Source organism: Pseudophryne corroboree, chromosome 8 (assembly GCF_028390025.1).
Source record: "Pseudophryne corroboree isolate aPseCor3 chromosome 8, aPseCor3.hap2, whole genome shotgun sequence".
NCBI lineage: Eukaryota > Metazoa > Chordata > Amphibia > Anura > Myobatrachidae > Pseudophryne > Pseudophryne corroboree.
The window spans coordinates 100305522-100331002 of NC_086451.1; the positions used below are offsets into that span (position 1 = coordinate 100305522).

Sequence of the window (25481 nt, forward strand, 5' to 3'; positions counted from 1 at the left end):
GTTTTTCATGTGAACCAACCTATTGTGGTGCCTGCGGCTACTTGGGACTTGGAGGATTCCAAGTTTCTGGACGTAGTCAGGGCCCTGAAAAGTATATGTTTCCAGGACGGCTGGAGTCAGGAAAACTAACTCGCTATTTATCCTGTATGCACCCAACAAGCTGGATGCTCCTGCTTCTAAGCAGACTATTGCTCGCTGGATCTGTAGCACGATTCAACTTGCACATTCTGCGGCTGGACTGCCGCACCCTAAATCTGTGAAAGCCCATTCCACGAGGAAAGTGGGCTCTTCTTGGGCGGCTGCCCGAGGGGTCTCGGCTTTACAAATTTGCCGAGCTGTTACTTGGTCGGTTTCAAACACTCTTGCAAGAGTCTACAAGTTTGATACCATGGCTGAAGAGGACCTAGAGTTTGCTCATTCGGTGCTGCAGAGTCATCCGCACTCTCCCGCCCGTTTGGGAGCTTTGGTATAATCCCCATGGTCCTTACGGAGTCCCCAGCATCCACTTAGGACGTTAGAGAAAATAAGATTTTACTCACCGGTAAATCTATTTCTCGTAGTCCGTAGTGGATGCTGGGCGCCCATCCCAAGTGCGGATTGTCTGCAATACTTGTATATAGTTATTGCCTAACTAAAGGGTTATTGTTGAGCCATCTGTTGAAAGGCTCAGTTGTTATCATACTGTTAACTGGGTATAGTATCACGAGTTATACGGTGTGATTGGTGTGGCTGGTATGAGTCTTACCCGGGATTCAAAATCCTTCCTTATTGTGTCAGCTCTTCCGGGCACAGTATCCTAACTGAAGTCTGGAGGAGGGTCTTAGTGGGAGGAGCCAGTGCACACCAGGTAGTCCTAAAGCTTAATTTAGTTGTGCCCAGTCTCCTGCGGAGCCGCTAATCCCCATGGTCCTTACGGAGTCCCCAGCATCCACTACGGACTACGAGAAATAGATTTACCGGTGAGTAAAATCTTATTTTTTGAGAGAGCATGGGAAATCCCGGATAAAAAATTCCAGATCCCTAGAAGGGTTCTGGTTGCTTTCCCCTTCCCTGAGGAGGATAGGAAAAAATGGGAAAACCCACCCATAGTGGACGCGTCTGTATCCAGACTCTCGAAAAGGTGGTTTTACCTGTTCCAGGATCTACCGCATTAAAGGAGCCGGCTGATCGCAAAATTGATACTACGCTCAAATCCATATACACGGCTTCAGGGGCAATTTTACGTCCCACTATTGCCTGTGCATGGATTTCCAAAGCTATAGTAAAGTGGTCAGGCACGTTACTTGAGGATTTGGATACAATGGATAAAAGTGATGTTGAATTGTTTTTACGTAACATTCAGGATTCTGCAGGATTTATGGCGGAATCCATGGAAGACCTGGGTTCCATGGCTGCAAGGACATCTTCCATGTCTGTCTCAGCTCGTAGGGGACTTTGGCTGCGCCAGTGGTCTGCCGACGCGGAATCCATGAGAGGTGTGGAGATCCTACCCTACACAGGTCAGGCTCTCTATGTGGTAGCGCTGGATGCGTGGATTTCCACGGCTACAGCGGGTAAGTCACCTTTTCTTCACTCAGCTGCACCTGCTATGAAGAAACCTTTTACTTCAGCTGCATCACAGTCCTTTCGGGTTGCTAAAACAAGAAAGGCCAAACCGTCCAACACCTTCTTTAGAGGAGGCCGACCAAAATCCAAGAAACCTGCTGCTTGCGGGTTCCCAGGAACAGAAGCCTGCTTTAGGTACACCAAAGTCCTCTGCATGACGGTGGACCGTGCGGCCTGGACGTCAGGCCGGTGTGGTCGAGACTTAGACATTTCAGTCACGTCTGGGTGTTGTCCGGCCTGGGTCCCTGGGTACAAGATATTGTCCCAGGGGTACCGGCTGGAATTTCAAGATCTCCCTCCTCACCGGTTCTTCAAATCAGGCTTGCCAGCTTTGCCGGCAGACAGGGCTATCCTACAGGGAGCCATCCAGAAGTTGGAGGAGGCACAGGTTGCTGTACCAGTTCCTCCCCAGATGCAAAAATAGGATTCTAATACCTACCGGTAAATCCTTTTCTTTTAGTCCGTAGAGGATGCTGGGGTCACCATAGAACCATGGTGTATAGACTGGATCCGCAGGAGACATGGGCACTTTAAGACTTTGAAAGGGTTTGAACTGGCTCCTCCCTCTATGCCCCTCCTCCAGACTCCAGTAATAGGAACTGTGCACAGGGAGACGGCCATTTCGAGGAAAGGATTTATTGTTAAACTAAGGTGAGATTCATACCAGCTCACACCTTAAGCATGCCGCAGAACGTGGCATTCAACAGAACACAATCCAACGACATGAACAATTGCAGCAACATGCTGACAATAAACGTAACACAACATGTGTGTAACCACAACTAATAACTGCAGATACAGTACGCACTGGGACGGGCGCCCAGCATCCTCTACGGACTAAGAGAAAAGGATTTACCGGTAGGTATTAAAATCCTTTTTTCTCATACGTCCTAGAGGATGCTGGGGTCACCAAAGAACCATGGGGTTATACCAAAGCTCTAGAACGGGCGGGAGAGTGCGGATCACTCTGCAGCACCGATTGACCGAACTTAAGGTCTTCATCGGCCAAGGTGTCAAACTTGTAGAACTTTGCAAATGTGTTTGACCCCGACCAAGTAGCTGCTTGGCAAAGATGCAATGCCGAGACCCCCCAGGCAGCCGCCCAGGATGAGCCCACATTTCTAGTAGAATGGGCCTTCACCGATTCCGATAACGGCAATCCAGCCGTGGAATGAGCCTGCTGAATCGTGTTACAGATCCAGCGTGCAATGGTCTGCTTGGAAGCAGGACACCCAACCTTGTTGGGAGCATACAGGACAAACAGAGCCTCTGTTTTCCTAATCTGATCCGTTCTGGCGACATAAATCTTCAAAGCTCTGACCACATCCAGAGATTTTGACTCGGCGAAGGCGTCAGTAGCCACAGGCACCACAATTGGTTGGTTCATGTGGAAAGAGGAAACCACCTTCGGTAGAAATTGTTGACGTGTCCTCAATTCAAGGGCTCTTGTGAGACAAGGCTGCCAACTCAGACACCCGCCTTGCAGATGCCAAGGCCAACAGGATGACCACTTCCCAAGTGAGGAATTTCAACTCCACCTTCCGTAAAAGTTCAAACCAATGTGATTGAAGGAACTGCAACACCACATTAAGATCCCATGGTGCCACTGGAGGCACAAATGGAGGTTGGATGTGCAACACGCCTTTCACGAAAGTCTGAACTTCTGGAAGGGAGGCTAATTGTTTCTGAAAGAAAACCGATAAGGCTGAAATCTGTACCTTAATTGAGCCCAATTTTAGGCCCGCATCCACACCTGCTTGTATAAAATGGAGAAAACGTCCTAGCCGAAACTCTTCCGTAGGAGCCTTCTTGGATTCACACCAAGAAACATATTTCCTCCAAATACGGTGGTAATGTTTAGACGTTACCCCTTTTCTGGCCTGAATAAGTGTGGGAATGACTTCCCTGGGAATACCCTTAGGGCTAGGATTTTGCGCTCAACTGCCATGCCATCAAACGTAGCCGCGGTAAGTCCTGATCCACGCACGGCCCCTGTTTTAACAGGTCCTCGCGCAGAGGAAGAGGCCAGGGATCTCCTATGAGTAATTCCTGAAGATCTGGATACCAAGCCCTCCTTGGCCAGTCTGGGACTATGAGTATCGCCCGGATCCTTCTTGTTCTTATGATCTTTAGAACTTTTGGAATGAGAGGGAATATATACACCGACTGAAACATCCACGGTGTCACCAGAGCATCCACTGCAATTGCTTGAGGGTCCCTTGACCTGGAACAATATCTCCGAAGCTTCTTGTTGAGACGAGATGCCATCATGTCTACTTGAGGAACTCCCCAACTACCTGTCACCTCTGCGAAGACTTCTTGGTGGAGGCCCCACTCTCCTGGATGGAGATCGTGTCTGCTGAGGAAGTCTGCTTCCCAGTTGCCCACTCCTGGAATGAAGATCGCTGACAGAGCGCTTGTATGCTTTTCCGCCCAACGGAAAATCCTTGTGGCTTCTGACATTGCTCCTCTGCTTTTCGTTCCGCCTTGACGGTTTTTGTACTGCTGTTACATTGTCTGACTGGATAAGTACAGGCAGATTTCGAAGAAGATGTTCCGCTTGCAGAATGCCGTTGTAAATGGCCCTCAACTCCAGAACATTCATGTTGGAGACGAGTCTCCTGACTTGACCATCTTCCTTGGAAGTTTTCTCCCATTGTGACTGCCCCCCAGCCTCGGAGGCTTGCATCCGTGGTCACTAGGATCCAGTCCTGTATCCCGAACCTGCGTCCCTCTAGGAGGTGAGATCTGTGCAGCCTCCACAGGAGTGATACCCTGGTCTTGGAAGACAGGATTATCCTCCGGTGCATGTGTAGGTGGGACCCGGATCACTTGTCCAACAGGTCTCACTGGAATACTCTGGCATGGAACCTGCCAAACTGAATGGCCTCGTAGGCCGCAACCATCTTCCCTAGCAACCGAATGCATTGATGGATTGACACTCTTGCTGGTTTCAGAATTTGTTTGACCAGACTCTGAAGTTCCAGATCCTTTTCCACTGGAAGAAAGACTCTCTGTAGTTCTGTGTTCAATATCATTCCCAAAAACGACAACCGCGTCGTTGGAATCAACTGTGATTTTGGCAAGTTTAGGAGCCAACCATGTTGCTGAAGAACTGTCAGGGAGAGTGCAACGTTTTGCACCAACTGGTCCCTGGATTTCGCCTTTATCAGGAGATCGTGCAAGTACGGGATAATCGTGACTCCTTGCTTGCGAAGGAGAACCATCATCTCCGCCATCACTTTGGTTTAAATACTTCAGAGCCGTGGACAGACCAAACGGCAACGTTTGAAATTGGTAATGACAATCCTGAATTGCAAACCTCAGGTAAGCCTGATGTGGAGGATTAATGGGAACATGTAAGTAGGCATCCTTTATGTCCATTGACACCATAAAATCCCCTTCATCCAGACTGGAGATCACTGCTCGGAAAGACTCCATCTTGAATTTCTTTAGGAAGAAATTTAGGGATTTCAGGTTTAGGATTGGTCTGACCGAGCTGTCCGGCTTCGGGACCACAAACAGGCTCGAATAAAACCCTTCTCCCTGTTGTGACTGGGGAACCCTGACGATAACTTGATTTTGACACAACTTTTGTATTGCGTCGCAAACTACCTCCCTGTTCGGAAGAGAAGCTGGTAAGGCCAATTTGAAAAAACGGCGAGGGGGAATGTGTTGAAACTCCAGCTAGTACCCTTGGGATACTGTTTGTAAAACCCATGGGTCTAGTTCCGAATGAACCCAAAACTGACTGAAGAGTTTGAAACGTGCCCCCACCGGTGCGGACTCCCACATAGGAGCCCCAACGTCATGCGGTGGAATTGGCAGAAGCCTGGGAGGACTTCTGCTCCTGGGAGCCTGATAAGGCTGGTGATCGTTTACCTCTTCCCCTTCCTCTAGTAGCAAGGAAGGAAGAACCTCGGCCCTTTCTGTATTTATTGGGCCGAAAGTACTGCATCTGATAGTGATGCCTTTTCTTTTGTTGTGGAGGAACATAAGGCAAAAAGGATGACTTACCCACGGTAGCTGTAGATACCAAATCATCAAGGCCGTCGCCAAATAAGGCCTTACCTTTATATGGTAGAGATTCCATACTTTTCTTGGAATCAGCATCAGCATTCCATTGGTGAATCCACAACGCTCGCCTAGCTGAGACTGCCATGGCATTGGCCTTTGATCCCGAAAGACCAATATCTCTCGCAGCTTCCTTAAGGTATGCTGCAGCGTCCTTGATATAACCCAGCGTCAAGAGGATGCTATCTCTATCTAGGGTATCTATTTCAGAAGACAAGTTGTCTGCCCACTTTTTGATAGCACTACTTACCCACGCAGACGCAATGACAGGTCTGAGTAGCGTACCTGTGGTCGCATAAATAGACTTTAACGTAGTTTCTTGTTTACGATCCGCAGGATCCTTAAGGGCCGCCGTGTCAGGTGACGGGAGAGCCACCTTTTTAGACAAACGCGACAGGGCCTTGTCCACAGTGGGGGGTGACTCCCACTTTTCCCTATCCGCCGAGGGAAACTGATAAGCTACCGTAATTCTTTTGGGAATCTGAAACTGTCTGTCAGGACCTTCCCAGACTTTTTCAAATAGCGTGTTCATTTCATGAGAGTGAGGAAACGTTATTTCAGGTTTCCTTTCCTTATACATACAGACCATTTTATCAGGGACAGCCGGGTCCTCAGTGATATGTAATACCTCTACTGTCGCCACAATCATGTACTGAATGCTTTTTGCCAATTTTGGATCTAATCTGGAATCTCTATAGTCGACACTGGAATCAGAGTCCGTGTCGGTAGCAGTGTCTGCCAACTGGGCCAACGTACGTTTTTGTGACCCTGAGGGAACCTGACTTTGCAATAACATATCTTCCACAGATTTCTTCCATGCCTGGGTCTGAGACTCAGACTTATCTAACCTCTTACTAATAAGAGCCACATTAGCATTCAAGGCGTTCAACACATTTACCCAATCAGGCGTCGGCGGTGCCTACATGGTCACCCCCGCAGCCGTTTGTGTCCCTAATACAGCTTTCTACTGGGAAGAGCCTTCAGCCTCAGACATGTCGACACACGTGCACCAAACACCCACAGACACACCGGGCATATAGGGGACAGACCCACAGTAAAGTCTGTCAGAGAGACACAGAGAGGATTTGCCAGCTCACAACCCAGCGCTAAATCAACGGGTCTGAAATCACCCAGAAATTGCCTCAGACCTATAGCGCTTTTACTATCACATATATTGCACTAATTTACATGCCTCTCCCCCCCCCCCCCCCCCCCCCCGTTTTGTATCCCTGGTACATGTCAGTGTGAGGAGGACCAGCGTCTCTGCAGCTTGCGGAGAGGAAATGGCGCCGTGAGCAGTGAGGAAGAAGCCCCGCCCCCTTAATGGCGCGCTTCTGTCCCGCTTTTTCTGATATTTATACTGGCGGGGGTTAGGACAGTAAAGTCCCCTCTTGCCAGTGGAATAATGAGGATGTTTTTTAGCTGCCCAGAGCGCCTCTCCCCTCTCCCCCCCAGCGCCCTGCACCCTGTAGTGCTGTGTGTGGGAGCTTGGCGCACAGCGTCTGCCCGCTGCGTGGTACCTCAGAAAATGCCGTCACTGAAGAAGAAGTCTTCTTCTGTTACTCACCTGTCTTCTGACTTCTGGCTCTGTAAGGGGGTGACGGCCGGCTGCGGGAGTGAGCATCTAGGCGTACCCAGCGATCAGCACCCTCAGGAGCTAATGGTGTCCTGTAGCCAGAAGTAGAGCCCTTGAACTCACTGGAAGTGGTCCATACTTCTCTCCCCTAAGTCCCACGAAGCAGGGAGACTGTTGCCAGCAGCCTCCCTGAACATAAAAAAACCTAACAAAAGTATTTTTCAGAGAAACTCAGTAGAGCTCCCTGTAGTGCGTCCAGTCTCACTGGGCACAATTCTAAAACTGGAGTCTGGAGGAGGGGCATAGAGGGAGGAGCCAGTTCACACCCTTTCAAAGTCTTAAAGTGCCCATGTCTCCTGCGGATCCCGTCTATACCCCATGGTTCTATGGTGACCCCAGCATCCTCTAGGACGTATGAGAAACAAGTGTTACTAGTCTTACCTTTTTCGTGGTAACGAAACCGGATGGTTCGGTCAGGCCCATTCTGAACTTAAAATAACTAAACCCCTTTCTGAGGGAGTTCAAGTTCAAAATGGAGTGTCTAAGGGCAGTGATATCAGGTCTGGAGGAGGGGGAATTCCTGGCATCCCTGAATGCGTACCTCCGCATTCCGATTTGGCTGCTGCATCAAGCTTTTCTCCGATTCGCACTGTTGGACTGTCATTTTCAATTCCAGGACCTGCCATTCGGGCTCTCCACAGCACTGAGGGTATTCACCAAGGTGATGGCGGAAATTATGATTCTCCTCCGCAGACAGGGGGTGAACATGATTCCATATCTGGACGATCTGCTGATAAAGTCATCGTCCAAGGAGAAGCTGTTACAGTTCATAGCTCTCACGATCCAGCTTCTTCATTGTGAATGTATGATTACATATATCTGAAATATGGGTTTGCTGGTCGTTTGTGAAAATTGTGACCTAATGAACGGATCCTCCTGGTATGGAGAAGTGAAATTAAAGCAATTCTAAGCGTTTTGTGATAATATTGGAGAGTGCAAACGTGTGTGTGTGTGTGTGTGTGTATGTATGTATGTATATATATATATGTGTATATATATATATATATATATATATATATATATATATATATATATATAATATTATTATTTCTCTGACGTCCTAGTGGATGCTGGGAACTCCGTAAGGACCATGGGGAATAGCGGCTCCGCAGGAGACTGGGTACAAAAGTAAAGCTTTAGGACTACCTGGTGTGCACTGGCTCCTCCCCCTATGACCCTCCTCCAAGCCTCAGTTAGATTTTTGTGCCCGGCCGAGAAGGGTGCACACTAGGGGCTCTCCTGAGCTTCTTAGTGAAAGTTTAGTTTTAGGTTTTTTATTTTCAGTGAGACCTGCTGGCAACAGGCTCACTGCATCGAGGGACTAAGGGGAGAAGAAGCGAACCTGCCTGCTTGCAGCCAGCTTGGGCTTCTTAGGCTACTGGACACCATTAGCTCCAGAGGGACCGAACACAGGCCCAGCCTCTGAGCTCGGTCCCAGAGCTGCGCCGCCGGCCCCCTTACAGAGCCAGAAGCAAGAAGAGGTCCGGAAAAATCGGCGGCAGAAGACATCAGTCTTCAACAAGGTAGCGCACAGCACTGCAGCTGTGCGCCATTGTTACTCAGGCACACTTCATACTTCGGTCACTGAGGGTGCAGGGCGCTAGGGGGGGGGGGCGCCCTGAGCAGCAATGTAAACACCTTGGCTGGCATAAATACACCACATATAACCCCCAGGGCTATATGGATGTATTTTAACCCCTGCCAGAACTCACCAAAAAGCGGGAGAAAAGGCCGCCGAGAAGGGGGCGGAGCCTATCTCCTCAGCACACGGGCGCCATTTTCCATCACAGCTCCGCTGGAAGGACGTCTCCCTGACTCTCCCCTGCAGTCCTGCACTACAGAAAAAGGTAAAAAAGAGAGGGGGGCACTAATTTGGCGCAGTTTTGATACTAACAGCAGCTATAAAGGGAAAAGCACATTTTATAGTGGTATTCCTGTCTGGTGCTCTGGCGCTCTGGTGTGGGCTGGCATACTCTCCCTCTGTCTCCCCAAAGGGCTAGTGGGGTCCTGTCCTCTATCAGAGCATTCCCTGTGTGTGTGCGGTGTGTCGGTACGATTGTGTCGACATGTTTGAGGAGGAAAATGAGATGGAGGCGGAGCAATTGCCTATTATAGAGTTGTCACCCCCTAGGGAGTCGACACCTGAGTGGATGAGCTTATGGAAGGAATTGCGTGACCGTGTCAGCTCTTTACGACAGACAGTTGACGACATGAGACAGCCGGCTACTCAGCTTGTGCCTATCCAGGGGTCTCAAACGCCATCAGGGGCTTTAAAACGCCCGTTACCTCAAATGGCAGACACAGACACGGATACTGACTCCAGTGTCGATGATGAGGAGACAAACGTGACTTCCACTAGGGCCACACGTTACATGATTGAAGCAATGAAAAATGTATTGCATATCTCTGATAATACAAGTACCACTAAAAAGGGTATTATGTTTGGTGAGAAAAAACTCCCTGTAGTTTTTCCTGTATCCGAGGAATTAAATGAAGTGTGTGATGAGGCGTGGGTTTCCCCCGATAAAAAACTGATAATTCCTAAATGGTTATTGGCATCGTACCCTTTCCCGCCAGAGGATAGGGCACGTTGGGAAACACCCCCTAGGGTGGATAAAGCGCTCACACGCTTGTCTAAACAGGTAGCACTACCCTCTCCTGATACGGCCGCCCTAAAGGAACCTGCCGATAGAAAGCTGGAGAATATCCTAAAATGTATATACACTCACACGGGTGTTATACTGCGACCAGCAATCGCCTCAGCCTGGATGTGCAGTGCGGGCCTGGCGTGGTCGGATTCCCTGACTGAAAATATTGATACCCTTGATAGGGACAGTATATTACTGACTATAGAGCATTTGAAGGATGCATTTCTATATATGCGTGATGCACAGAGGGATATGTGCCGACTGGCATCAAGAGTTAGCGCGCTGTCCATTTCTGCAAGAAGAGGTTTATGGACGCGGCAGTGGTCAGGTGATGCGGATTCTAAAAGGCACATGGAAGTATTGCCTTATAAGGGGGAGGAGTTATTTGGGGTAGGTCTATCAGACCTGGTAGCCACGGCAACTGCTGGAAAATCCACATTTTTACCCCAGGTAGCTTCTCAACCTAAGAAGACGCCGTATTATCAGGCGCAGTCCTTTCGGCCCCATAAGGGCAAGCGGGCAAAAGGCGCCTCATTTCTGCCCCGTGACAGAGGGAGAGGAAAAAGGCTGCAACAAACAGCCAGTTCCCAGGAACAAAAGCCCTCTCCCGCCTCCGCAAAGTCCTCAGGATGACGCTGGGGCTTTACAAGCGGACTCAGGCACGGTGGGGGCCCGTCTCAAGAAGTTCAGTGCGCAGTGGGCCCACTCGCAAGTGGACCCCTGGATCCTTCAGGTGGTATCTCAGGGGTACAAATTGGAATTCGAGACGTCTCCCCCTCGCCGTTTTCTAAAGTCTGCTTTACCGACGTCTCCCTCAGACAGGGAGGCAGTATTGGAAGCCATTCACAAGCTATATTCCCAGCAGGTGATAATCAAGGTACCCCTCCTACAACAGGGAAAGGGGTACTATTCCACACTATTTGTGGTACCGAAGCCGGACGGCTCGGTGAGACCAATTTTAAACCTAAAATCCTTGAACACTTACATACAAAGGTTCAAATTCAAGATGGAGTCACTCAGAGCAGTGATTGCAAACCTGGAAGAAGGGGACTATATGGTGTCTCTGGACATCAAAGATGCTTACCTACATGTCCCAATTTACCCTTCTCACCAAGGGTACCTCAGGTTTGTGGTACAGAACTGTCACTATCAGTTTCAGACGCTGCCGTTTCGATTGTCCACGGCACCCCGGGTCTTTACCAAGGTAATGGCCGAAATTATGATACTCCTTCGAAGGAAGGGAGTTTTAGTTATCCCTTACTTGGACGATCTCCTGATAAGGGCAAGATCCAGGGAACAGTTGGAAGTCGGAGTAGCACTATCTCAGATAGTGCTGCGCCAGCACGGTTGGATTCTCAATATTCCAAAATCGCAGCTGATCCCGACGACACGACTTCTATTCCTAGGGATGATCCTGGACACAGTCCAGAAAAAGGTGTTTCTCCCGGAGGAGAAAGCCAGGGAGTTATTCGAACTAGTCAGAAATCTCCTAAAACCAGGCCAAGTCTCAGTGCATCAATGCACAAGGGTCCTGGGAAAGATGGTGGCTTCTTACGAAGCAATCCCATTCGGCAGATTCCACGCAAGAACCTTCCAGTGGGATCTGCTAGACAAATGGTCCGGGTCGCATCTTCAGATACATCAGCGGATAATCTTGTCACCAAGGACAAGGGTGTCTCTCCTGTGGTGGTTGCAGAGTGCTCATCTTCTAGAGGGCCGCAGATTCGGCATTCAGGACTGGGTCCTGGTGACCACGGATGCCAGCCTGAGAGGCTGGGGAGCAGTCACACAGGGAATAAATTTCCAGGGCTTGTGGTCAAGCCTGGAGACATCACTTTACATAAATATCCTGGAGCTAAGGGCCATCTACAATGCTCTAAGCCTAGCAAGACCTCTGCTTCAAGGTCAGCCGGTGCTGATCCAGTCAGACAACATCACGGCTGTCGCCCACGTAAACAGACAGGGCGGCACAAGAAGCAGGAGGGCAATGGCAGAAGTTGCAAGGATTCTTCGCTGGGCGGAAAATCATGTGATAGCACTGTCAGCAGTGTTCATTCCGGGAGTGGACAACTGGGAAGCAGACTTCCTCAGCAGACACGACCTCCACCCGGGAGAGTGGGGACTTCACCCAGAAGTCTTCCACATGATTGTGAACCGTTGGGAAAAACCAAAGGTGGACATGATGGCATCCCGCCTCAACAAAAAACTAGACAGGTATTGCGCCAGGTCAAGGGACCCTCAGGCAATAGCTGTGGACGCTCTGGTAACACCGTGGGTGTAACCAGTCAGTGTATGTGTTCCCTCCTCTGCCTCTCATACCCAAGGTACTGAGAATCATAAGAAGGAGAGGAGTAAGGAGACGGCATGGCGGTTGAACGCCGGATCCTGAAGGAAAAAGGCATTCCGGATGAAGTCATCCCTACCCTGATCAAAGCCAGGAAGGATGTAACCATACAGCATTATCACCGTATTTGGCGTAAATATGTTGCGTGGTGCGAGGCCAGGAAGGCCCCTACAGAGGAATTTCAACTGGGTCGTTTCCTGCATTTCCTGCAAACATGACTGTCTATGGTCCTAAAATTAGGGTCCATTAAGGTTCAAATTTCGGCCCTGTCGATTTTCTTCCAGAAAGAACTGGCTTCAGTTCCTGAAGTTCAGACGTTTGTCAAGGGGGTACTGCATATACAGCCTCCTTTTGTGCCTCCAGTGGCACCTTGGGATCTCAATGTAGTTTTGGGGTTCCTAAAATCACAACTTAAAATATCTCACATGGAAAGTGGTAATGCTGTTGGCCCTGGCTTCAGCCAGGCGTGTCTCAGAATTGGCGGCTTTATCCTATAAAAGCCCTTACCTAATTTTCCATACGGACAGGGCAGAATTGAGGACTCGTCCTCAATTTCTCCCTAAGGTGGTTTCAGCGTTTCACTTGAACCAGCCTATTGTGGTACCTGCGGCTACTAGGGACTTGGAGGACTCCAAGTTGCTGGACGTAGTCAGGGCCCTGAAAATATATGTTTCCAGGACGGCTGGAGTCAGAAAATCTGACTCGCTGTTTATCCTGTATGCACCCAACAAGCTGGGTGCTCCTGCTTCTAAGCAGACTATTGCTCGTTGGATTTGTAGTACAATTCAGCTTGCACATTCTGTGGCAGGCCTGCCACAGCCAAAATCTGTAAAAGCCCATTCCACAAGGAAGGTGGGCTCATCTTGGGCGGCTGCCCGAGGGGTCTCGGCTTTACAACTTTGCCGAGCAGCTACTTGGTCAGGGGCAAACACGTTTGCAAAATTCTACAAATTTGATACCCTGGCTGAGGAGGACCTGGAGTTCTCTCATTCGGTGCTGCAGAGTCATCCGCACTCTCCCGCCCGTTTGGGAGCTTTGGTATAATCCCCATGGTCCTTACGGAGTTCCCAGCATCCACTTAGGACGTCAGAGAAAATAAGAATTTACTTACCGATAATTCTATTTCTCGTAGTCCGTAGTGGATGCTGGGCGCCCATCCCAAGTGCGGATTGTCTGCAATACTTGTACATAGTTATTGTTACAAAAATCGGGTTATTATTGTTGTGAGCCATCTTTTCAGAGGCTCCTCTGTTATCATGCTGTTAACTGGGTTCAGATCACAGGTTGTACGGTGTGATTGGTGTGGCTGGTATGAGTCTTACCCGGGATTCTAAATCCTTCCTTATTGTGTACGCTCGTCCGGGCACAGTATCCTAACTGAGGCTTGGAGGAGGGTCATAGGGGGAGGAGCCAGTGCACACCAGGTAGTCCTAAAGCTTTACTTTTGTGCCCAGTCTCCTGCGGAGCCGCTATTCCCCATGGTCCTTACGGAGTTCCCAGCATCCACTACGGACTACGAGAAATAGAATTATCGGTAAGTAAATTCTTATTTATTATCCTTTATTCATATGGCACCACAAGGGTTCCGCAGCGCCCAATTACAGAATACATAAACAAATAATCAAACAGGAAAACACCAACTTACAGTTGATGACAGTATAGGACAAGTACAGGGTAAATAAACATAGTTACATCAGCAGATGACACTGGAATAAATATCAGGTGGCAGAAGACTGCTGGATGTGGTGCAGTTGAAGATTATTAAAGTTAGAAAGGATAAGCACATGAGGGGAGAGGGCCCTGCTCGTGAGCGCTTACATTCTAAAGGGGAGGGGTAGACAGACAGGGTTGACACAGATGGGGTACATAGAGAGCGTAGAACAGAGGGTTAGGATGAGATTTGGCTGGGTTTGGTGAAGTAGTGGGTCTTGAGAGATCGTTTGAAGTTTTGTATAGAGGTGGAGAGTCTGAGGGGGAGAGGTAGGGAATTCCAAAGAAGTGGTGCAGCACGTGAAAAATCTTGGAGGTAGGAGTGGGAGGAAGTAATCCGTAGGCAGGAGAGTCGGCGTGCATTAGCAGAGCGAAGAGGACGGGTGGGATTGTAAAGGGAGATAAGGTCAGAGATGTAGATGGGAGAGGAGTGGGTGAGGGCTTTGTAAGCGAGTGTGAGAAGCTTGAAATGGATTCTGAAAGGGAAGGGGAGCCAGTGAAGGTCTAGTAAGAGAGGAGAGGTGGACGTAGTGCGTTTGGGGAGGAAGATGAGCCGGGCAGCAGCTTTGAGGATAGATTGGAGTGGAGAGAGGTATTTGTCAGGAATGCCAGTCAGGAGCAGATTACAGTAGTCCAGTCTGGAGATGACCAGTGAGTGGATAAGAGTCTTAGTAGCATCCTGGGTCAGAAAGGGTCTGATCCTGGAAATATTTTTTAGATGAAAATGGCAGGTTTGTGAAAGGTGCTGAATGTGTGGTTTGAAGGAGAGGGAGGAGTCAAGAATTACTCCAAGACAGCGCACTTGGGGGCTAGAGGAGATAGTAGTGCCATCAATAGATAATGAGATTGTAGGAGGTGAGGTTATGCGGGAGGGAGGAAAGATGATCAGCTCTGTCTTAGAGAGATATATATATATATATATATATATATATATATATATATATATATATAGATATATATATAGATATATATAGATATAGTTTTACTTGTCCAGTGCAGTTTTATTGTTTATCTGTAATAACTTCTGCATTGTGCCTGTGACTGAGTGTGCCTGTAGCTGCTGTGTGGATCTCATTCTTGTGTATCACACTAATTGCTGTTTTGGTATTTTCTGCTGTGTATTTCAGTCACCTCATACCGCTTTATTCCTCTGTTTGTGTCCTGTATTTACTGTCACATAAATCAGGGGGTTATTTGCAGGTATTGTGTTTGTCTGGCTATATTGTACTGTTACGCTCTAAGGCTGCATTCCCTATAATGTCCTTCACACAGGGGGATGAAATCCGCAGACGCTTCTGCATCATGCAGTGCTGGCACCAAGGATTTACCTGAGGGGGGAGTTTTAGCTGATGGTTCAGGCACTGGGTACCATACATCTCAAAGTCAGCCCACAGCGCTTGTGGCCAAACAGGAACCACCTTGGGCAGCGTTCTCAAGTATGCTGAATACGCTTCTGATGCGTCTTACGTCCACTGTGGGACCTCCTGTACCATTGCAGCCACATATTGTCCCTGTAGTTAATCTGCTCTGGACGGACACTCTGTCTACCCAGTTACAACAATTAAATCAATCTTTGGTTAGACAAAAGTCTACTGCGCCCCTCTGGGGTCAAGGGTTCATCTAAGCTGGCCATTTCTTCCTCACAATCCACTAATATTTCGGATAATTCTTCTGATGAGGATGTGGAATATACTGATCCGTCAGACACTGATACAGTTGCTTCTGATGAGGATTCTACAACCCAGGTTGATGTTCCTGACCTAGTGGAGGCTATTAAGCTGATTCTCCAAATTGATGATGAGATCGATCCCACTACTGCATCTAAGAAACCTGATAAGTTCAAATCAAACGTCAGAAGGTTACTTAAGTAGTCTTACCATATTCTGACCATTTAATTGACATACGTCAGGAATCATGGTCGTCTCCAGGAAATACATTTTCCCTGTCTAAAAGGATGCTAGCCCGTTATCCTATCCTTGCGGAGTTGAGTAACAAGTGGGAAACTCCACCGCCGGTGGACTCTCATGTCGCCTGTCTTGTGGTGTCATCTACTCTTCCTGTCACCACTGTCACCTCACTGAAGGAACCGACGGATAAGCGTGTGGAGGGATGCCTGAAGTCTATTTACTCTCCTCCTGGTGCTGTACATAGACCCACTATAGCAGCCTCCTGGGCTGCGAAAGGAATTGAAGCATGGGTTCAGGCAATTGAGTATGGGCTGCCTCAGGCTATTTCTTACACTGCCTGAAAATATCTGTCTCATATTACCACAGCCTTACAATATATTCAAGAGACGGCCTCTGATGCAGGTGTAATGGCAGCCAAGGCATCTTCTACATCTATACTGGCTCGCCGAATTCTGTGGTTGAGGTCCTTGAAGGTGGACCTGGACTCCAAAAAGACCTTGGAGGTGCTCCCTTATAAGGGAGACATCCTTTTTGGTGAGGATCTGAATAAGATTGTGACTGATTTGGCAACTGCTAAGACTGTGTTTCTCCCAAGTACTAATCCTTCTGCACCGAAGGCAAAGAGTAACAATTTTCGTTCCTTTCGACCTCCAGGGAAAGCAAAGGGTCAGGCGTACCCGATACAGGCTTGTACTTCCAAAACCACTAAGCCCAAACCAAAACAATTCTGGATCGCCTGTCAGCCTGCTTCCAAACAAGACAAGCCTGCTGCATGACGGGACGTGCCTCCCCCTTGGGGACCCATGGTGGGAGGCCGACATCTGCAGTTCGCCCAGGCCTGGTTAAAGACCACTTCGGACGCCTGGGTGCGGGAAGTTGTCTCTCACGGGTATGCAGTCTCTTTCAAGAGAAGTCCCCCTCACCAGTTCTGCTCGACTGTTATCCCTTAGGATCCGTTGAAAGCGCAAGCTCTACATTTTGTTGTGCAATCCCTCCTGGACACAGGAGTGGTAGTGCCGGTATCTCTGTCCCAGAGACGCAGGGGATACTATTCGACCTTGTTTCTAGTTCCTAAGCCAAATGGGTCCTCCCGGCCTATACTCAACCTCAAAGCATTGAACAAATTTGTGAGAGTGTCCAAATTCCGTATGGAACCTCTGCGCTCTATTGTACTGGCCATGGAACCCGATGACTATATGGTATCCCTGGACCTACAGGATGTTTACCTGCATATAACTATTGCCGTGTCGCATCAACAATATCTGCGGTTTGTTTTTGGCAACCTCCATTATCAGTTCCAGGCTCTGCCAATTGGACTGGCCACGTCCCCTCGGATCTTCACCAATGTCATGGCCGTGATGACGGCCCTTCTCCGTAGTCAGGGAATCAGGATCCTGTTGTATCTGGTCGACTTGCTGATCCTGGCGAACTCCCAAGATGTTCTCTTCAGTCATCTGGAATTGACGTTCCAATTCCTACAAGCCCACGGGTGGCTCATCAACTGGCGCACTCAAAGCCGCATGGCAATGCTGGAAGTATCAAAAATCCTCCGTTGGGCGGAACGCCATCTGACAGTAATATCGGCAGTGTTCATTCCCGGAGTCCTCAACTGGGAAGCGGATTTCCTCAGTTTTTCAGGACGTTCACGCCGTAGAGTGGAGTCTTCATCCGGAAGTCTTTCAACTCCTAGTAGACAAGTGCGGCCTACCATATGTAGAACTGATGGCGTCTCGACACAATCACAAGGTTCCGGTCTTCGGATCAAGGACAAGGGATCCTGAAGCAGCGTTCATAGACGCACTGGCAATTCCATGGAACTTTCAGCTGCCATACGTGTTCCCTCCAGTGTCACTCCTGCCCAGGGTACTACGGAAGTTCAAGCAATAAAGAGGAATACTACTTCTAGTCGCGCCAGCGTGGCCCAGATGGCATTAGTTCTCAGGCCTGCAAGGTCTATCGATAGAGCGTCCTTTTCTACTTCCTCAACGCCTGGACCTCCTCGTTAAGGTCCCTTGTGTCTACCCGGATCTGACCAGACTGGCTTTGATGGCATGGCTCTTGAAGCTTTACTCCTGAGGGCCAAAGGATTCTCCAAAGCAGTTATTCAAACTGTGTTGTAGGCCCGCAAACCGGCTTCTGCACGGATTTATTACAGGCTTTAGAACTCTTATTCCACATGGAGTGCTGCTAAGAATTATGATGCCTATTCGTTCAGAACATTCAGGCTTTTGGCTTTTCTGCAACAAGGCCTATATTTAGGCCTTCGTCTGGCCTCCCATCAAGGTTCATATATCTACCTTGTCGGTGTGGTTTCAGAGAAAAATTTCGTCTATTCATACTTTTCACTCAGGTTGTTTTTTTACGGATTCAGCCTCCTTATGTCCCTCTTGTGGCTCCATTGGATCTGTCTGTTGTCTTAAATGCCCTACAGGAGTCTCCATTTGAACCTGTTGAGTCTGTGGACCTTAAATGCCTTACGCCTAAGGTCGTGTTTCTGCTTGCTATTGCCTCTGCTAGGAGGGTGTCGGACTTAGGTACTTTGTCCTGTCGTCCACCCTTTTTGGTTTTTCACCGTGACCGGGCAGTTCTTCGCACTCGCCCCAGTTATCTACCTAAAGTGGTATCTTCTTTCCATCTTAACCAAGAGATTGTGGTTCCGGATTTTATCTCTTCTGGTTTGTCTTCCAAAGAACTGTCTTTGGATTGGTACGGGCTCTCCGTATCTATGTGGAGAAGACTTCCTCTATCAGGAGGTCAGATACCCTTTTTGTACTTTTTGGTTTTCACAAACGTGGGTGGCCTGTGAATTTGCAAACCTTTGCCACATGGAATAGAATGGTGATTGCACAAGCTTACGTGCAGGCTGGACTCCCAGCTCCTGCTGCTATCAAAGCCCATTCTACTCGGTCTGTTGGACCTTCTTAGGCGTGGTGCATCCGCTGAACAATTGTGCAAGATGGCTATGTGGTCCTCAGTGAACATGTTCATTAGGTTCTATGCCTTTGATGCTTCCGCCTCCCCGGATGCTTCCTTTGGACGCCGGGTTCTTGAGCCCGCTACGGTGAGTCCGCTCCCATGAGGAACTGCTTTAGGATATCCCTGATGTATTCCCTGTTTAATCCCAGTGTACCTCGCTGCAGAAAAGGAGATTTATGGTAGACTTACCATAGTTAATTCTCTTTCTGCGAGGTACACTGGATTCTACAGGGCGCCCACCCTGACGCACTTAGCTTCTTTAGGTTTGTATGGCATTAGCCGCTGGTCCCTTCTCCTATCGTGAGAATGTGGTTCTTTGTGACTAACATCTGCGGTCTCTTTTACCTGCTACTGCATTGGACTGGTTAACGAAACTGAGCTCCAGTGCCCGGAGGAGGGGTTATAGAGGAGGCGGTGCAGTGCATACTGGGAACAGTCAAAGGTTTAGCCTGTTGGTGCCTCGGATCAAGATCCAACTCTACACCCCGATGTATTCCCTGTGGAATCCAGTTTACCTCACAGAAAGATTTAATTATGGTAAATCTACCATAAATTTCCTTTTATTTTATTACATTACTATATATTTTATTATCAGGCATTTATAATCAGATCTGAGCAGGCATTTATGATCAGATCTGAAAATATATTCAGAAATTTAAATAAGTGTATTGGTTGTATATTCCAGTGCTTTTGGGAAAAAAAAATGAAGTTTAAAATGTCACGGCCATCCACAGACTTAAGGCATTAAAGAAAACGCTGCCTATATTTCACTTTACTGCTTTGTCAGCTTCAGTGGGCTGTCCCCATACCTAGTGATTTCGACAATTTAATCGGCCTTGAATAGGGTGAAAGGCAAGTTGCTTTACTCAGTTCAGACCTCATTACATTGGGTGAGGGGGCCTTCTATAGACTGATGACTGTGGCTGGTGCACCAAAGATGGCAGTAGCTGTAAGAGAGGTGAGGGCTTTATATACTCTTTTTCTGTTGGTTGATTTTACTCCTTTAAAGGTTAAATCCATGGAACTGGATTTAACCATTCAATTTACTTTCCTTGGTTATTTAAATGACTATTACCATCTTCTAACTCCTTGGCTGTCAGGTGTATTTCCATTCCATTGAACAATATGGGGATTATGTGGAGCCCTATCCATAATATTGGGAAAGTGTATTTAGATAGCCTTGACGTAATTGGTGGTTTTACAGATGTGTCCTCATACATCTAGTCTCAATATGCCATGCACCGGATGCCTGGTGTGAGTGAGTCTGCAATTCCCATGCATCTTTCCTAACATCGGCTGTCTTTTTTTGTAGAAAATGCGCGTTATTCTCACCACTATGTAATTAAGATGCACAAGCAGACTGCTGATTAAAATGATATGCGGCATGCCATATTCTTTGTTCGACTGTGGCTGTATCTGCATACAAAATGCTATGTTACAGGACAACACTAACGTAGCATTTTGTATGCAGACAGCTGCAGTCAAACACAGAATATAGGCATGCCGCATATAATTTCAATCAGCAGAGTCTGCTTGTGCGTCTTATTTACATTGTGATGCGAATAAGCATTTTCAGCAAAAAAATAAAATAATGCACAACGTTAGAAGTTTATGACCTTGCATGCCAAGAGGGTCTGTTTATTATTACTGCAACAAAGATGCATGAAGACGCATCTGTATTGATGTGTATAATGCACCATACCAATCTGAATGAGGCCGCACTGTGCAAGCCTCTTCTATTGCTGGTAAAGCTGTTTAGTATGACCCAGGGGAAGTTGGGCCAGGTTGGACCAACTAAAACAGCAGAGTTCCCATATCTCATATTTGATAGCAAGAGGATGTAAACATGACAATCGTGATCTTCAAGAGGGTACTGATACATAGTTTGTTAAAGTAAAATAAATATTGTTTCCTCCATTTTTATGACGACATGTTAATATTTTCAGGCACTTGAATCTGAAAGTGCGCCCCAAGCAGCTCTCCACACTGGTAAGGAGTGGTGTACCAGAGGCCCTAAGGGGAGAGGTGTGGCAACTGCTTGCAGGGTGGGACAACAGTGACCAGCTGGTGGAGAAATACAGACTGCTCATCACTAAAGTAAGTCGAAACTTTTTATTAATTACTAAAAGTGGCACTAATATTTAATGTTTCTCATGCTTTGAATGTATTGATGACCTAATTCAACTGACAAGGAATATTTGCTGTCATTTATTATACCTACACATTTAAAAATTTCCAAGTCTTGTTGACGTATGATTTCTAAATAGAAAACTTCAGAGCTATGTAAGGAAAAACTAAAACCTCCGCCCACAATAGTGGTTTGAGGCCAACTTGCAAAATGCTCCCTAAATGCACCCTTAATCTCATGAGTTTTTGCAGCTGTAATCTTTTGGTGTCCTGCAAGGTTTCTGAAAGTTATTTGTGTTTCTTTTTTGTGAGTAAAGAGTCCAAAACAATTTTTCCATACATAAAGGGAGAATAGGAGGGGTGTGGTATGGAAGGTAGATAGTAACTAGGTCGATAGTGTCTAGGTCGACCACTACGACCACTATTGGTCGACAGGGACTCTAGGTCGACAGGATCTTTAGGGCGACATGGTCTAGGTCGACAGGTCAAAAAGTCGACATGAGTTTTTAATGTTTTTTTGGTGTCGTTTTCTTTGTAGAGTGACCGGGAACCCCAATTAGTGCACCATGACCCCTCGCATGGCTCGCTTCGCTCGCCATGCTTCGGGCAGATTACCGTTCCAACCATAGTCCACGTGGATCGTTAAGTATGAAAAGGACCTTTTGACCTGTCGACCAAAAACACGTTGACATAGAGACCATGTCGACCAATAGTGGTCGACCCATATAGTGTCGACCTAGTTACTGTCAACCCAGAGACCGGATCCCAAATAGGAGAGAACCAAGAACAGAACATTGGGGAGCACCATTAGGCAGAGGAAGGGCGGGGTATGGGGCAAGTGGTGTCATGAGAAGAAATGGAAAAAGAACGGTCAGAGAGGTAGAAGGACAGCCATGAGAGGGCGATGTCACATAGACCAAGGGAGTAAATAATTTGCAGGAGGAGAGTGGTCCATAGTGTCAATAGCAGCAGAGAGGTTGAGGAGAATGAGCAGAGAATACCCTTGGCTTTCGCAGCAAGGAGGTCATTGGTGACTAGTGAGGGCGGATTATGTGGAGTGGAGAGAAGGCCAGCCAGACTGAAATGGGTCCAGTAAGGAGTGATAGGGATAAAAGTGATGAGGCAGTTAGCCTACGGTCAGGCGCAATGTTCGAAGACACATAAACGGGCGCAATGAGCCCAATAGGCACAACCTAAAAATTATTTCTAAGGGGTTGTAAACAAATCAAATGAATAGTTTATGGTAAACTGGCATTTTATTCAACGAAAGTTATTCTGACAGTTATGAAACTTTAGCAAATTGTGGTTTGGGAGAGCCGCACTGGATTATAGTACAAGTGAGATAATTGTAGTTGTTCTGGATAAGCTGACACTTATAGGGAAAGCCCCATGATTTATCACTGTTACACCTGTATACAGTAAATAATTATTTAAGGTGAGTAGTTGTGATGGTCAGTGGTTTTCCCATGGATTTGTGACTAAGCATTAGGCAAAACCAAAAAGGTAAAGTAAAATGCTAAACCTAATCGTTGGTGCATACACACTGAATAGATATGAACGATATCTCTTTCATTAATGAACAAGATTGTTCATATCTGTCAGTGTATTCGGCCAGTGTGTAGGGCCCATAAGTCCAGAAACAGTAGCTACAATAACACAGAGAAATAATCAAATTGTAAAAATTAACTTTTGTTTGGTATGTTTTCTTAAGGCATACCTAAGTAAAATATTGCTTCTCAGAAGCATAAATGATCGCTTTGAAAATCTAATATATAAATACTGCTGTCTAACCAGCTTGCATGCGGGGATATGTTGGGGTCTGTTAATTCTTCTCATGTATGACTCTTACCATCTGAGGACCTACAATACCTGGTATTCCCAGGTGGTCGCCCACCAGGTACTGACCAGGCCCAACACTGTATCGCTTCCTAGATCTCTTATCAAGCCTTGTGAAACGTACGTCCAATAGGTGTAGGGAGTCACATGGTGCACACATGTGACTCATGGGTTCGGAAGAGGACGCCGATCACCTGGAGCCTATACGGCAGCATCTCAAGCTGAATACACTTGCCATTGCACGGCACTTATACTGGGCCTCCACGGTGTACACGGCATTCCGCCTGGTAATCTAACGGCGGCACCATCCTCTCGGAAACAAGTCTCCTGTATGGTATCTATAATGTGTTGCTCATTGCTGGTTACAGCCCACAGTGGTCAGACAAACAGCACATTTCTATTACACATTTCTATTACCAAGCTGCATACTTTAGCTTTTGGATTTTTTTGATATATATTACCTGCATTTTGTATTTGTTCTCATTATCAGTCAGGTTGATTTTGACTTGGGAAAGGTACACCACATGAATATACGTGTGTTTAACATCTTACAAATAGCAATATTGCATATATGTGTCTCTCTCTTCTCTCTGGATAGTGTATCCAAGCGCTTTTCAGTAATACTTGATACAAGTGTATAACTCAGTATACTTTCTAAAACAATCAACATAGTATCAGTGCTTTCTTTACTGCATGTGATACAGATTTTCTTTTAGAAGACAGCAGTAACTGTTTAGCCTGAGTACACCATGCCTTTATTTCCTTCTCCACTCATTAGTGTAATGCATGAGAGATGACAACTGATTTTTTTCTCCTGCACTTCATAATATTGGCATCAGGGGATAATCAATGTGACCCCAACAGCTTGATACCTAATTTTTCTTCTTTCAGGCCAGGTTAGGGTACCCACCCTCTCTTTCTTTGTCCAATACCATATCAGCAAGATGAAAGAACAGCAGAAGGGGGGTATTTCCTGAATCCTAGCCACTACTTATATAAATTATTTTCTTCATTCAATCTGAGAGAAATATTATACACTTTTACCTAGATCAAGTTTCAACAAAAGCTAATAATAAGACTTTATTGACCAACCAATATATATATCTGGTAAACAGTACAAGATTATATAATTACTTGTGTGCAACTCGATTATAGTACCATAGGCTCCAGCTGGGGTAATTAACCTTTCTCTTACGTCCTAGATGATGCTGGGGTCCACATTAGTACCATGGGGTATAGACCGGTCCACCAGGAGCCATTGGCACTTTAAGAGTTTAAGAGTGTGGGCTGGCTCCTCCCTCTATGCCCCTCCTGCCAGACTCAGTCTAGAAACTGTGCCCGAGGAGACGGACCTCTTCGAGAGAAGGATTTAACACAGATAGTGGTGAGATTCATATCAGCTCACACATACAAGGCACATCAAGCTAACTTAGTTTGAAAACTCAGCAACCGCTGAAACATTACTTACCAAGTAACAATGCAGTACTTAACTAAAAACAAAGTTGTACTAAACCAGATAACAATTGCAGGAAAATGAAGCGCTGGGCGGGCGCCCAGCATCCTCTACAGACTGAGAAAAGGATTTACAGGTAGGTACCAAAATCATATTTTCTTGCATACTTCTATTGAGATATCAATGCCTCATACCTCTTAGTATTTATAGGCATCTCATTCTGTTTCTCATTTATTCTAAGTTATCCCTATCGTATGGATCATTTTTTGTGACCACTGATTCAAATCAAATAGACCCACAATATGTGTGTTCATATCAGATCAATGAAGGTCCCTTTTATATTTATATTTAAATCATCTTAAGTATCAAGTCAGCTGGATCAGAGGATATGTTTCTATAACACAATCTTTATATACAGCTTTTCTTGCTAGAATTGTTACCTCACTGATTCTGGTCCTACTCTTCCCTCCAATCATACCTCACTGTGTATGCCTGATCTTGGAAGCGATACAGTGTTAGGCCTGGTCAGTACTTGGTGGGCGACCACCTGAGAATACCAGGTATTGTAGGTCCTCGGACTATAAGAGTCATACATGAGAAGAGGACCATCCTGTTAATGGACCCCAACATATCCCCTCATGCAAGCTGGTTAAATAGCAGTATTTCTCTGTTAGATTTTCACAACGATCACTTACGCTTCTGAGAAGCAATATTTTACTTTGGAATGTTTTCTTAAGGCATACTTAATTAATAAAAGTGAATTTTTACAATTTGATGTGCCTGGTAGATCACTTTGTTCACTATGTTCACCGTGGAAGGTTGAGACAAAACTGATCTCTATGCTATCAGACATCATTAGACAAGTGACCGCTACATAACACTGCAAAGGGCGCTGTCGACTAGGAAGAGAAGGGGCGGGAAAATTGTGAGAGCTGTGCCTATTAGATCAGTTGCGCCCGATTGAAGGTTAAAGATGATACACTGGAGAAGTTTGGAGGCACATGGGGTGTTAAGTCTGATTTAACTTTCGGGAAGAAAAGCAATACTTTGAATGTACAACTGTTCAAGCCACTGCGACCGCTAAGCGTGTGTGTGTGTAACCCCTAACAAATGCGTACACGTTGCGTGCGCACGTCGTCACGCTGTAAGCACAAAGTAGCTACAC

The 25481-nt window shown here is 46.9% G+C and overlaps 1 protein-coding gene across 1 annotated transcript in view; it reads left to right on the plus strand.

Annotated features, from left to right (window-relative positions):
- Nucleotides 1–25481, plus strand: part of LOC134948686 (rab GTPase-activating protein 1) — a 437656-nt gene that overhangs the window by 139850 nt on the left and 272325 nt on the right. Inside the window, exon 9 of the mRNA XM_063936842.1 lies at nucleotides 20847–20997. Within this exon, the coding sequence (XP_063792912.1) occupies nucleotides 20847–20997 (151 nt within the window). The remainder of the gene's footprint in view (nucleotides 1–20846; nucleotides 20998–25481) is intronic.